Below are 14,501 nucleotides of genomic sequence, written 5' to 3' on the forward strand. Positions count from 1 at the left end.
AAAAAATTAGCCGGGTGTGGTGGCGGGCGCCTGTAGTCCCAGCTACTCGGGAGGCTGAGGCAGAATGGCATGAACCCGGGAGGCAGAGCTTGCAGCGAGCCAAGATCGCGCCACTGCACTCCAGCCTGGGCGACAGAGTGAGACTCCATCTCAAAAAAAAAAAAAAGATACAGAAAAAATAAACCTTATCCCCTGCTTCACACAATACACAAAAATTCACTTGAGATGAAACAGAGATCTAAATGTAAAATCTAAAAATAGAAAGCTTCTAGAAGAAAACATAGGAGACAGGCAGAATAACAGCTCCTCAAAGATGTTTACATCCTAATCCCTGAACCTGGAAATGTGGCAGAAGGCACTTTGCAGATGTGATGAACTTGAAGATGCTGAAATGGGGGAGATGCCCCTGGATTATCCAGGTAGGCCAAGTGTCATCATAAGGGTCTTTATAAGAAAGGAGGGCTGGGTGTGGTGGCTCGTGCCTGTAATCCTAGCACTTTGGGAGGCTGGGGTGGGTGGATCGCTTGAGCCCAGGAGTTTGAGACCAGCCTGGGCAACACAGTGAAACCCTCTCTCTACAAAAAATAACAAAAGCTAGCCAGGAGTGGTGGTGTGCACCTGTAGCCCTGGCTACTTGGGAGGCTGAGGTGGGAGAATCGCTTGAACCTCGGAGGCAGAAGTTGCAGTCAGCTGAGAACACGCCACTGTACTCCAGCCTAGGCAACGGAAATGAAACCCTGTCTCAAAAAAAAAAATGAACAAAAGAAAAAGAAGGCCAGGCGCAGTGGCTCACGCCTGTAATCCCAGCACTTTGGGAGGCTGAGGAGGGCAGATCATGAGGTCAGGAGTTCGAGACCAGCCTGGCCAATATGGTAAAACCCCGTCTCTACTAAAAATACAAAAAAAAAAGTTAGCCGGGCGTGGTGGTGGGCACCTGTAGTCCCAGCAACTCGGGAGGCTGAGGCAGAAGAATAGCTTGAACCCGGGAGGCAGAGGTTGCAAGGAGCTGAGATCGCGCCAGCACACTCAATCCAGCCTGGGCGACAGAGCGAGACTCCATCTCAAAAAAAAAAGAAAAAGAAAAAGAAAAAAAGAAGGCAAGAGAGTCAGAGTTGGAGAAATAACAATGGAAGTGGAAGCAGGCGTCAGAGTGACAGGAGTGCTGGCTTTGATGAAGGAAGGGTCACAAGCTGAGGAGGGCAGATGGACTCTAGACGCTGAAATAGGCAAGGAAATGGATTCTCCCCTAGAGCCTCCAGAAGGAACACGGCTCTGCCTACACCTAGATTTTAGCCCAGTGAGAGTGATTTCAGACTTCTGACCTCCAGAACAGTCGAATAATACATTTGTGTCATTTTAAGCCATGATCCAAACTTGCTCTCTTCCCTGATGTGCAGTTTACCGCCCTGTGTCTGCCTTCCATCTCCTCCGTACACTGGGTGATCCTCCAGAGGGCAGCAATCAGGTGTGACTCACATCTACCCCATGTCTTCCCAGCCCCAGCCCCTGGGGGAGACGGTGATGCGAGCATGAGGGGCAGAGGTCAGTATGGGATCCATCTCATAGCCCTGCTTACCTCATAGTCTTGCTCCCCAGCGCCTCCAGCTGAACTGCCCACCAGCACCTCCACGAAAGCTGAGCCATCATTCCCAATGTCCACACTGTGTATCTGCTCCTCCTTCTCCAACTGTGGGCAGAGAGAGGGGCCACTGTCAGTGCCTGCTCTGCCTCTGGGCTCACTGTGGGACCTCAGGATGAATCTCCTTTGGATCACCATGTCCCTGTAATGTCAATTCTGTGAGGGGGCACACCAGGGTTGAGCGGTGCCATGTGTCCCCTCCATGCAGCACAGGGTATGGCATGGAGCAGAAACTCACAAAATAGTCACTGAATGAATGCATACGTGCCCACCTCACACATACCTGCTTCCCTGACCTCTCTAGACTCCACCAGGTCAGCTTATCACACGCCGCCATGGAGCTCTCCTTGGTAAGCACTTGCCAGAGTTATAACTTTATTCAAATCATCATGCAGACAAACAGCACACATCACCTCTCACCCACAATTGCAGAGGACTCCAGGAAACCTCCCTGAGGGCAGGGGTTTTGTCCGATCTTGCTCACCGCTGGTTCCTGGGTTTGAATCCCAGCTGTGCTGCACACTAGCTGTATGACCATACCAGTTAACCTTTTGGAGTCTCAGTTTTCTCATCTGTAAAATGGGAATGACCACCATATCTAGGATCATGCACATAAATAATGGCCACAGGGCATGGCGAAGAGTAGGCAATTAACTGCTGTCAGTCAGGAGGTATTATTAGTCAGTGCTAGACAACTATTTGTTGAAAGAAGAAAAGAGCTACCTATAGGAGGGCTCATCTCAAAGGATCTGCCATTCCTGTCTGACAGATGAAGATGCAGAAAGCCGTGCGGGCCGTGCGGGCACGGGAGGCAGTTAGGTTGAGGCAAGTGTCCTGCCTTCCAGTTTGGGGCTCTTTTATTAGGATCCTAGAATGACGCATTATTACAACTCTCAAAGGTACCTAGGCCAGGTGCAGTGGCTCAAGCCTGTAAATCCAGCACTCTGTGAGGCCAAGGCAGTGGACCACTTGAGGCCAGCCTGGCCAACATGGCAAAACCCCTTCTCTACTAAAAATATAAAATATAGCCAGGCATGGTGACACATGCCTGTAGTCCCAGCTCTTCAAGAGGCTGAGGCACAAGAATCTCTTGAACCTAGGAGGCAGAGGTTGCAGTAAGCGGAGATCATGCCACTGCACTCCAGCCTAGGTGACAGAGCGAGACTCTGTCACAAAAAAAAAAAAAAAAAAAAAAACCAAGGTACCTAGTCCACCCTACACTGCCCTCTCCCATCCCTGGTGATGACAGATGCTCCAATCTGCTCTGTTGCCTCCCTGTCAGACCATCTAGACATCACCTGCACACTGCTATCAACAGGAACACCACTGTATGGAAGGAGGGAGCCTGGACTTGGGGTGAGGTAGGCCTGGGCTCAAATACAGCAATGCCATTTCCAACCTGCACAACCTTGGGTGACGTAGTCAACGTCTCTGTGAGGCAGTTTCCTCACATGCAAAAAGGGAAGATGGTCATAACAACCCTCCCTCCTTGGCCAGGCGCAGTGGCTCACATCTCTATAACCAGCACTTTGGGAGGCTGAGGTGGGAGGATCACTTGAGGCTGGGAGTTCAAGACCAGCCTGGGCAACATAGCCAGACCTTGTCTCTACAAAAATTACTAAAATTAGCCAGGCATGGTGGCACATACCTGTGGTCCCAGCTACTCAGGAGGCTGAGGAAGGAGGATCGCTTGAGCCTGGGGAGGTCAAGGCTGCAGTGAGTCATGTTTGCATCACTGTACTCTGGGCGACAGAGTGATGAGACCTTGTCTTCAGAAAAAAACTTACCCTCCCTCTGAAGGAAGTTGAGATGACACAGAATTAACAACTATAACCACAACGGCGGCCAACATCCGAGTGCGCTGAGCGCTCCTGGTGTGCCAGACTCCTGCTAATAATACATGTATCTACTCTCCTGCAATGGCTCTGCCAGGCAGTTGCTATAATTATCTCCATCTTACACATGAGCAAACGGAGGCAGGAAGTGGTTATGTAACTTCACAGCTGGTGGGTGGCAAAGCCGGACCGGAACCCAGGCAGGCTGGCGACAGTCCACGCGTGCTCCTCCATCGCACCACTGACGTGCTAGAGGAGGAAGATGGTGCTGGAGGAAGGGCCTGCCTAAGGCTGAGGCCGGCAGACCTCCTGCTGACTCCCCTGCCTCCACCGCCATTCCCAGCCCTGGGCCCTGGGCAGTGTACAGTGCTGCCTGGGCTCATGAGATGTCCCAGTCTGGGCCAGGTGCGGTGGCTCACACCCGTAATACCAGCACTTTGGGAGGCTGAGACAGGTGAATCGCTTGAGGTCAGGAGTTTGAGACTAGCCTGGCCAACATGGTGAAACCCTGTCTCTACTAAAAATATGAAAATTAAAATTAGCCGGGCATGGTGGTGAGCGCCTGTAATCCCAGATACTGGGGAGGCTGAGGCAGGAGAATCACTTGAACCCGGGAGGCAGAGGTTGCAGTGAGCCGAGATTGTGCCACTGCACTCCAGCTTGGGCGATGGAGTGAGACTCTGTCTCAAAAAAATAACAACAACAAAAAAACACAAAAACAACAACAACAACAAAAAACACAACAACAACAACAACAACAACAAGTCCCAGTCTGACTGCTCCCCAGGCCAGGCTTGGTGACTTTCCACCAGCCACAACGGCCTCCCTTCTGTGCCAAGAACAGTCTGGCTCCTTCCCACCTCAGGGCCTCTGCACCTGCCAATCCCCCTGTCTAGACCACTCTTCCCTCAAACATATCCATAGCTGGGTAAAAGTTTGCCTTCTGTGCTTCAGGTGCCCACTCAGATGTCACTTCAGACCATAAGTAACCTACCTCGTCCCCTACCTGGTGCCACTCTCTATCTCCCTACCCGACTTTACTTTTCTTCATGATTACCGCCTGGTGTTACACAGTTACATCTTTTTTGTTTGTATTTGTCTAGCATCTGTCTCTCCCGCCAGACTTTTAAGCTCCACAAGAGCAAGGACAGTATCGTCTGAGTTGTTCCCTACTGTGTCCCCAAGGCCAAGAACAGTGTCTGGTCCTTCCCAGCTCTGCTGATTTCCTGCTGTGTGATCCTGGAGCAAATGGTTTCATTTCACCCCTTGTGCCTCAGTTTTCGAACCTATGAAATGGGAACAATAACAACGTCTATCTCATAGTTGTTGAGAACATTCAAATCCATACCAAGAATGAGAAATAACATACCAAGTGCCTGGAATACTGCCTGGCACAGAGCAAACACTACATAAATGTCAGCTGCGAATATCATTAACACAGCAGGCCTCTACTGCATTCCCGATGGATGTACAGACAGACGCAGAACAGGCGCCCAGCAACCGTTTGCAGAAGTTACTACTCAAGAGTTACTAAGCAGTAACTCTGGCTCTGTCCTCCCTTACCAAGTGGCCCTGTTGAGCCCCTTCTCCGCTGCTTGCCTGGGTGTCCCATCTGTCACAAGAGGATCATCATGGCTAACATTTTTGGATTCTCACCATGTGCCAGGTGCTTGGTGTTTGAGTTTCCTGTTACTGTTGTACAAATTAGCACAAACTTTGTGGCTAAAAACAACACAAATTTGGCCAGGCGCAGTGGCTCACGCCTGTAATCCCAGAACTTTGGGAGACCGAGGCAGGCGGATCACCTGAGGTCGGGAGTTCGAGACCAGCCTGACCAAAATGCAGAAACTCCGTCTCTACTAAAAATACAAAATTAGCCAGGCGTGGTGGCGCATGCGTGTAATCCCAGCTACTCAGGAGGCTGAGGCAGGAGAATTGCTTAAACCTGGGGGGCGGAGGTTGCAGTGAGCCGAGATCACACCACTGCACTCCAGCCTGGGCAAGAAGAGCGAAACTCCGTCTCAAAAAAAAAAAAAAACACACACACACACACAAATTTAGTATCTTACAGATCTGGAGGTCAAAAGTCTGAAACTGGGCCTTACAGGGCTAAAATCTAGATGCGGCAGGGCCGCATTCCTTCCTTCCGGGAGCACTAGAGGAGAACGTGTCTCCTTGCATCTTCAGCTTCTCGAGGCCACCTGCCTTCCTTGGCTCACAGTCCCTTCCTCGTCTTCAAAGCTGCTGAAAGCGCTGGCATCACTCCAGGCTCTGCTTGCATCTTCACAGCTCTGGTTCCAGCTCTCTTGCCTCCCTCTTTCCCTTATAAGACCGCTGGGGGTTACGTGAGGCCCACCGGATAATCCAGGGCACTCTCCCTATCTCAAGATCCTTAATTTAATCAAACCCACAAAGCTCCTTTGGCCATTAAAATATTTCCAGGTTCTGGGGACGAGGACATGAACATCTTTTGAGCACCACTGTTCTGTCCACCACACTTGGCTAAGCGTGGGACGGGCATCACTGAAGCCTCAAAACCACTTTAAATAGAAGGGTCTGTTATGACTCCAGTTTCACAGATGGGGAAACTGAGGCTCAGACAGGTTTAATCAATAGCTTACATGGCACACAAGCTAATAACTAGCAGAGTACTTCGGATGCAACTGCCTGACTGCAAAGCACTGTCCAATACCACCACTGTTCTCAACTCCTTTCTTTCCATCCCTGAGTCAAACTCAACATCTTTACCTCTCCCACAATATTCAGCACGGCTCCTAAATGTGGTAGGATGGAGATGCCTGTATTTTAAATGAACGATTCCTACTGCATATATAACTATTTCTACTTTAAACAGGCACTCCCTGACATTTCTTCTTCGTATATGAAAAAAGTCCTGGCTAGGAGCACTGGCTCACGCCTGTAATCCCAGCACCGTGGGAGGTGGAGGCGGGAGAATCACTTGAGGCCAGGAGTTCGAGACCAGCCTGGCCAACATAGCAAAACCCTGTCTCTACCAAAAATACAAAAAATTAGCTGGGTGTGGTGACACGCACCTCAATAGTCCCAGCTACTCAGGAGGCTAAGGCACAAGAATTACTTGAACCTGGGAGATGGAGGTTGCAGTGAGTTGAGATGAGCCACTACACACCAGCCTGGGTGATAAAGTGAGACTCTGTCTCAAGAGAGAAAACAACAGGCTGGGCACGGTGGCTCACACCTGTAATCTCAGCACTTTGGGAGGCCAAGGCAGGCAGATCACTTGAGGCCAGGAGTTCGAGACCAGCATGACCAATATGGTGAAACCCTGTCTCTACTAAAAATATAAAAATTAGCCAGACATGGTGGCGTGCACCTGTAATCCCAGCTACACAGGAGGCTGAGGCCAGAGAATCACTTGAACCTGGGAGGCAGAAGTTGCAGCGAACCAAGATCATGCCACTGCACTCCAGCCTGGGTGACAGAGTGAGACTCCATCTAAAAAAAAAAAAAAAGTGGCTGGGCACGGTGGCTCAGGCCTGTAATCCTAGCACTTCGGGAGGCAGAGGTTGGCAGATCACAAGGTCAGGAGAGTTCAAGACCAGCCTGGCCAAGAGGGTGACAAAAATTAGCCAGGCATGGTGGCAGGTGCCTGTAATCCCAGCTACTCGGGAGGCTGAGGCAGAGAATTGCTTGAACCCAGGAGGCGGAGGTTGCAGTCAGCCAAGATCACACCACTGCATTCCAGCCTGGGTGACAGAGCGAGACTCTGTTTCAAAAAAAAAAAAAAAAAAAAGTAAATAAATACTTTTTAAAAATCTGATAAAAATGTTTATACATGGAGGCTGGGGTGGTGGCTCACGCCTGTAATCCCAACACTTTGGGAGGCCAAGGCAGGTGGATTTCTTGAGCCCAGGAGTTCAAGACCAACCTGGGCAACACGGCGAAACCCCGTCTCTACTAAAAACAGAAAAATTAGTTGGGCATGGTGGCATGCACCTGTAGTCCCAGCTACTCGGGAGGCTGAGGCACGAGAATCACTTGAACCTGGGAAGCAGAGGTTGCAGTGAGCCGAGGTTGCACCACTGCACTCCAGCCTGGGCAACAGAGCAAGACTCAATCTCAAAAAAAAAAAAAAAAAAAGGTTTATATATACATGGTAACAACCCAATAAATGTCCATCAGTTGATGAATAGATAAACATTGTACAGTATATTTATGGAATATCATTCAGTTATTTAAAAAACTGAAGTTGTGATATATGCTACAACATGGATGAACCTCAGAAACATTATGCAAAGTGTAACAAGGTTAAGTGTAAAAGACCACATATACATTTATAAGTCCAGAATAAGCAAATCCAGAGACGCAGAAAGTAGATCAGTGGTTGCCAAGGGCAACATTGGGGAGAGAATAAGAAGTGACTGCTTAGTGGTTATGTGGTTTCTTTTTGGACTGATGAAAATATTCTGAATTAGAGAATGGAGATGGTTGAAGAACATTGTCAATATGCTAAAAAAAAAAAAAACCCTGAAATGTGCACTTTATTTATTTATTTATTTATTTATTTATTTTTGTTTTTTGTTGAGACAGAGTCTCACTCTGTTGCCCAGGCTGGAGTGCAGTGGTGCGATCTCAGCTCACTGCAACCTCTGCCTTCCGGTTCAAGTGATTCTCTTGCCTCAGCCTCCTGAATAGCTGGGACTACAGGCACGCACCACCACCCCCGGCTAATTTTTGTATTTTCAGTAGAGATGGGGTTTCACCATGTTGGCCAGCCTAGTCTCGAATCCCTGACCTCAAGCAATCCACCAGCTTTGGCCTCCCAAAGTGCTGGGATTACAGGTGTGAGCTACCGCATCTGGCTGAAATGTGCACTTTAAATGGTTAAAACAGTAAATTTTATGTGAATTTTTCTCAAAATAAGAGATGAGTGCTCAGTATGTATCAGCTGTGAGGATAAGGGCACAAGATAACTATCACTGGTGGCCTCGGTTCGTGTGCATGCAGCTTTCTCAGGGAGACACAGTTCATGATATGAACTGTTCCTGAAACAAACATGGCACAGGAAGGCAAAGTTCCTGAGAGATATATTGCTAAAAAACTGTTCCACATCCATGAAATGCAATCTTTTCTTTTTTTTTTTTTTTCGAGACAGAGTCTTGCTCTGTCACCCAGGCTAGAGTACAGTGGCATGATCTCGGCTCTCTGCAACCTCCGCCTCCCGGATTCAAACAATTCTCCTGCCTCAGCCTCCCAGGTAGCTGGGATTACAGGCGCCCGCCACTGCACCTGGCTAATTTTTATATTTTTAGTAGAGACAGGGTTCCACCATCTTGGCCAGGCTGGTCTTGAACACCTGACCTCGTGATCCACCTGCCTCGGCCTCCCAAAGTGCTAGGATTACAGGCGCGAGCCACCGCGCCCGGCCATGAAATGCAATTGTATGCATCATTTAAAAGAATAAGATAGGCCACGCACAACACGGCTGATGCCTGTAATCCCAACACTTTGGGAGGCCAAGGCAGGAGGATCACTTGAGGTCAGGAATTCAAGACCAGCCTGGCTAACATGGGGAAACCCCATCTCTACCAAAAATACAAAAATTTGCCAAGCCTGGTGGCATGTGCCCGTAATCCCAGCTACTAGGGAGATTGAGGCAGGAGAATCACTTGAAGCTGGGAGGGGGAGATTGCAGTGAGCCACGATCGCACTACTGCACTCCAGCCTGGGTGACAGAGCGAGATTCTTTCTCAAAGTAAGTAAATAAATAAATATAAATAAATAAATAAATAAATAAATAAATAAGGTAGAACTTCATGCAGTGTGCATCTCCAAAATACAGTTACTTGAAAAAAAACACACAAGGGAACAGTGTATATACTATGAATTTTTTTAAAAGGGATGGAGACGGTAGGTATATATGCTTGTATGTGTACAGAATGACCCAGGAAGACCACCCAAAAAAACTGCTAATGGTGGTTGCATCAGGAGAGAAGAATGAGGGAGCAGGAGTTGGGGAGGAAGCAGGGAGGGATGGAAAGGGTGAGGGGAGATTTTCTTTTTAGTGTATACCCTTTTGCACCTTTTGAATTTTGCACTATATGCATATAATACCCATTCAGAAAGCAAATATAATAAAACCCCAATGGCCAGGTCTTTGTGGCTCTGTCTGTAATCCCTGTAATCCCAGCTACTCAGGAAGCTGCCTCAAAAAGCTTAAAAAAAAAAAAAAATTAGTTGGGTGTTGTGGTGTGCACCTATAGTCCTAGCTACTCAGGGAGGCCAAGTTGGGGAATCACTTGAGATCAACAGTTCAAGACCAGCCTTGGCAACATAGTGAGACTCCGTTTAAAAAATATATATATATAAATAAATAAAACCATAATAGTTATCTCAATACAACAGAATACTATACAGAAATGACAATAGGCCAGGTGCAGTGGCTCATGTCTGTAATCCCAAGGATTTAAGAAGCTGAGGCAGGAGGAATGCTTGAGTCCAGGAGTTCAAGACCAGCCTAGACAACACAGTGAGACCCCATCTCTGCAAAAAAAATACAAAAATTAGACTGGTGAACTGGCACATGCCTGTAGTCCCAACTACTGAGGAGGCTGAGGTGGGAGGATCGCTTGAGCCCAGGAGGTCGAGACTGTAGTGAGCTGAGATGGTGCCACTGCACTCCAGCCTGGGCAACATAGTGAGACCCTGTCTCAAAAAAAAAAAAAAAAAGACAATAGGAGTCGAGCACAGTGGCTCATGCCTGTAATCCCAGCACTTTGGGAGGCCAAGGCAGGTGGATCACCAGAGGTCAGGAGTTCGAGACCAGCCTGACCAACATGGTGAAAACCTGTCTCTACTAAATACAAAAAATTAGCCAGGCGTGGTGGTGCATGCCTGTAATTCCAGCTACTTGGAAGGCTGAGGCAAGAGAACCACTTGAACCTGGGAGGCGGAAGTTGCAGTGAGCTGAGATTGTGCCATTGCACTCTAGCCAGGACAACAAGAGCGAAACTCCGTCTCAGAAAAAAAAAAAAAAAATCACAATAAATCATCTACAGCTACACTCAACAACATAGATGAAATGAACAAACATAACAAGGGAAGCCAGACAAGAAAAGTTTATATCACACGATTCCATTTTATATGCAATTCAAAATCAGGCAAAATGAATCCATGCTGTTAACAATCAGGACAGTGGTTACCCTTGCAGGGGTACTGACAGAAAGAACCTGAGGGAACTGCTGGGGGCTAGGCATGTTCCGTGCTGCATCTGGGTGTGGAGTACACAGGGCTGCAGTTTGCGAAGAGTCACTGAGCTGTACGCTTACTTACACCTTCACTTCACTCTATGTATGTTACACATCAAAAAACAGTAAAAACAAATTTAAGACACCACAGTGGCAAACTGAGTGATTAGAAAACCAATAACAATCAAAAATGACCATAGGCCCTATTGCTGATGAACATTTCTTCTAAAAATGACACACCTCCAGTGACACACCAGAGTTTTATCTGGGTCTTGTCCAAGCCACCCCTCCAGCCCAGGAGTAGTTAGCAAAGAGGTTGGCATTTCCCTCTGGGAGCAGGTGATGAACAGACAACAGAGCCTGCTGTGGCTACTGCAAACAATCAGGTGTGTGGGGCTGTCATAAGCAGATGGCTAAGCCCCATGTGGTAAGATCGAGATGTTGCATAACAATGATTAGAGGAGAAAATACAGGGTAGTAGAAGAACCCACAGATGTGGCCAGGTGCAGTGGCTCATGCCTGTAATGCCAGCACTTTGGGAGGCCAAGACAGGAGGACTGCTTGAGCTCAGGAGTCCGAGACCAGGCTGGGCAACATAGTGAGACCCCATCTCTATGAAAAATTTTTAAAATTAGCTGGGCCTGGCGGCACACGCCTGTAGTCCCAGCTATCTGGGAGGCTGAGGTGGGAGGATTGCCTGAGCCCAGGAGGTTGAGGCTACAGTGAGCCACGACTTTGCAACTGCACTCCAACCTGGGCAAGAGAGTGAGACCCTGCCTCAAAACACAACGTAACAACCCAGAGATAAGCCTACTGCCTTGGTGGCCAGAAATGTCTGCCTTATCAGTTACGTCAAAAGAATCAAAATTAGCATTTGATGAATCCAGAGTAACCCCACAAATTAGTCATTGCCAGATGCAATCAGTCACTCCAAAGGGTCTCTGACGTGGAGTAAGTTAACAAAACAACTGCTGCAATGCTGGTCTCCCACTCCTGTGTGTGGCCCCTGCAGTTGATTGTCAACATGGAGCCAGCAGGATCCCGTGAAGGCCTAAGGCAGATCCTGTCCCTCCTCTGCTCGGAGCCCTCCGGTGGCTCCTATCTCACCTGGAGTAAAAGCTCAAGTCCTTTCAATGGCTTTCTAGGCCTTAAGTGGTTTTTTAGGGGTTCCCAGTCCCACCCTGTTACCTCATCTCCTACCTCTCTCCCCCTGGCTGACTCCACCCCAGCCATACTGGCCTCCTTGCTGTCACAAGCCAGCTTCAGAGTCTTTTCCCTAGATACATACATAGCTCATGTTGCTCAAATGTCCCCTTTTCAGGGAGGCCTTCCCGGACCCTACTATTTAAATAAAAATCCTTGCCACTGCTCCAGCTCTGGCTGGGGCACTCTCATTCCCCTACATTAAGTTCCTCCATAGCACTCGTCATCCAACATATGTTTCACTGACTCATTTGTCAGTCTTTCCCTACTAACGTGAAAGCTCCACAAGACTGAATTTCTTTTGTTTTTAAGAGACAGCATCTCATTCTGTTGCCCAGGCTGGAGCGCAATGGTGCGATCATAGCTCACTACAGCCTTGATCTTCCAGGCTCAAGTGATCCTCCCGCCTCAGCCTCTGGAGTAGCTGGGACCACAGGCGTGGGCCACCACGCTTGGCAGATTTTTGTATTTTCAGTAGAGATGAGGTTTCCCTGTGTTGCCCAAGCTGGTCTCGAACTGCCAGGCCTTGGCCTCCCAAAGTGCTGGGATTATAGGCGTGAGCTACTGCACCCCACTGAGAGTGAATTTTTTTTGTCTTCTGCTGTGTACTGCTGTATTAAAACAGTGCTTGGCCTACAGACGGCACTTAATAAATACTTGACTAAATAAATGAGTGAATGAACAAATAAATCCATCATCTACTCCCGCATCTATAGGTTCTTTCCCTGCACTGACAACTTCCACACATTCTATCTCCAGCCCCACATGTGATCCCCAACTGCCTCCTGGATGCCACCCCTTGAATGTCCCAAAGTCACATCAAACCTGGACATCCCAATTGAAACACATCACCTCCCCAAGCTGCTCCCTCTGGGGTTTACCATGTTGGTGACAGCTGCAATACTCCCTCAGTCTCTCCCAGGCCAGAGACAGGTTCTGTCTCTTCTGCCTCCAGTCACTCTGTTTCCACAGCAACTGGGGTAACAGAATGAAATGTGATTTCCCTGGAGTCACTTGATCATAAGAGAGCCCAGTGGAATCATCACCCACTAAGTAATACAAACACGAATCCCTCCCTCTACACAAACACCTACATGTTGACAGAGCACTTGTGCAGACATTATGTCACCGAATTTTCACAACTCCGGGCTTGGATGTCATTATTCCCAATGGACACATGAGAAAACAGGTTAGAGAAATGAAACAATTTGCTTGAGGTCACCGAGTAAGAGGAAGAGCTGGGGGCTTGAATCTAGATCTCAAGACTAAAACTGTCAGCAACCTGTATCTATCACAGTTTAAAAGACTGAGGTCAGGTGCGGTGGCTCATGCCTGTAATCCCAACATTTTGGGAGGCCAAGGTGGGTGGATCACTTAAATTAGCATTTGCTGCTCATTTACCTTGAACTCCTGAGGTCAGGAGTTCAAGACCAGCCTAGCCAACATGGCGAAACTCGGTCTCTATTATAAATACAAAACTCAGCCAGGCATGTAAATTCCAACTACTCAGAAGGCTGAGGCATGAGAATCATTTGAACCTGCGAAGTGGAGGCCATTAGTTGACAGGCACTAAACATTGACATCAATTGGGGTAGACCAGATGATGTTACAGTAACAAAGGAGTCCCTAATCTCAGTGGTTTAAAACAACCAAGTTGTATTAACTTACACCGTAATAATGCTGTGTAACAAATCATCCTAAAACTGAGATCTTTTCTTTTTTTTTTTTTTTTTTGAGATACAGTCTCACTCTGTCTCCCAGGCTGGAGTAGTGCAGTGAAACCATCACAGTTCACTGCAGCTTCAACCTTATGGGCTCAATCAATCCTCCTCGCTCAGCCTCCCTGGTAGCTGGGACTACAGGCATACGCCACCACACCCAGCTATTTTTTCGTAGAGATAGGGTTTCCCCATGTTACCCAGGCTGGTCTCAAACTCCTGGGTTCAAGCGATCCACCCACCTCGACCTCCCAACATGAAAACTGAGACTTATACCAACAAGCATTCTTATAAGAGTTTGTGGGATGGCTGCTTTGGCTGCAGTTTGGGAGGATTCAGGTCTCTTCCATGAGATTCCACAGTTTTCTGGGATTAGCAGTAACCTGGCAAATGTTCTCATGGCATATCATGGGAGCACAAAAGCCAAGTGCATTTAAGGCCCTTGCTGAAGTTAGATGTGCTGAAATTCCATTAAGTAAATCATATGGTCAAACCCATCAATGGAGCAGGGAAATATACTCCCCCTCCAGTGGGAGGGAGAGGAATGGATATTTGCTAAATGACTGCCCATTCACAAAAGGTTAATTTTTCCGTCACCCTAGCACTATTCACAGAGTGTTCTGTTCCTTATAGTCATAAAGCAGCCCCCAGGCCAGGAACAATGGTTCATGCCTGTCATCCCAGCACTTTGGGAGGCTGAAGCAGGAGGACCGCTTGAGCCCAGGAGTTTGAGACCAGCCTGGCAACATGGTGGAAACCCCATCTCTAAAAAAATACAAAAAAAACTAGCCAGGCATGGTGGTGCACATCTGCAGTCCCAGCTACTCAGGAGGCTGAGGTGGGAGGATCGCTTGAGCCCAGGAGGTGGAGGCTGCAGTGA

At 48.1% G+C, this 14,501-nt stretch overlaps 1 protein-coding gene across 3 annotated transcripts in view; it reads right to left on the reverse strand.

The window, feature by feature from the left end:
* Positions 1 to 14,501, reverse strand: part of XRCC1 (X-ray repair cross complementing 1) — a 36,223-nt gene that overhangs the window by 15,105 nt on the left and 6,617 nt on the right. For 2 of the 3 annotated variants that reach the window (XM_055369604.2, XM_004060873.4), the window contains one exon: positions 1,577 to 1,687. The exons of the other annotated variant lie outside the window; for it this stretch is intronic. In XM_055369604.2, coding sequence (XP_055225579.1) covers positions 1,577 to 1,687 — 111 coding nt within the window. The remainder of the gene's footprint in view (positions 1 to 1,576; positions 1,688 to 14,501) is intronic. 3 annotated transcript variants of the gene reach the window in all.

This window comes from Gorilla gorilla, chromosome 20, assembly GCF_029281585.2.
Source record: "Gorilla gorilla gorilla isolate KB3781 chromosome 20, NHGRI_mGorGor1-v2.1_pri, whole genome shotgun sequence".
Classification (NCBI taxonomy): Eukaryota; Metazoa; Chordata; class Mammalia; order Primates; family Hominidae; genus Gorilla; species Gorilla gorilla.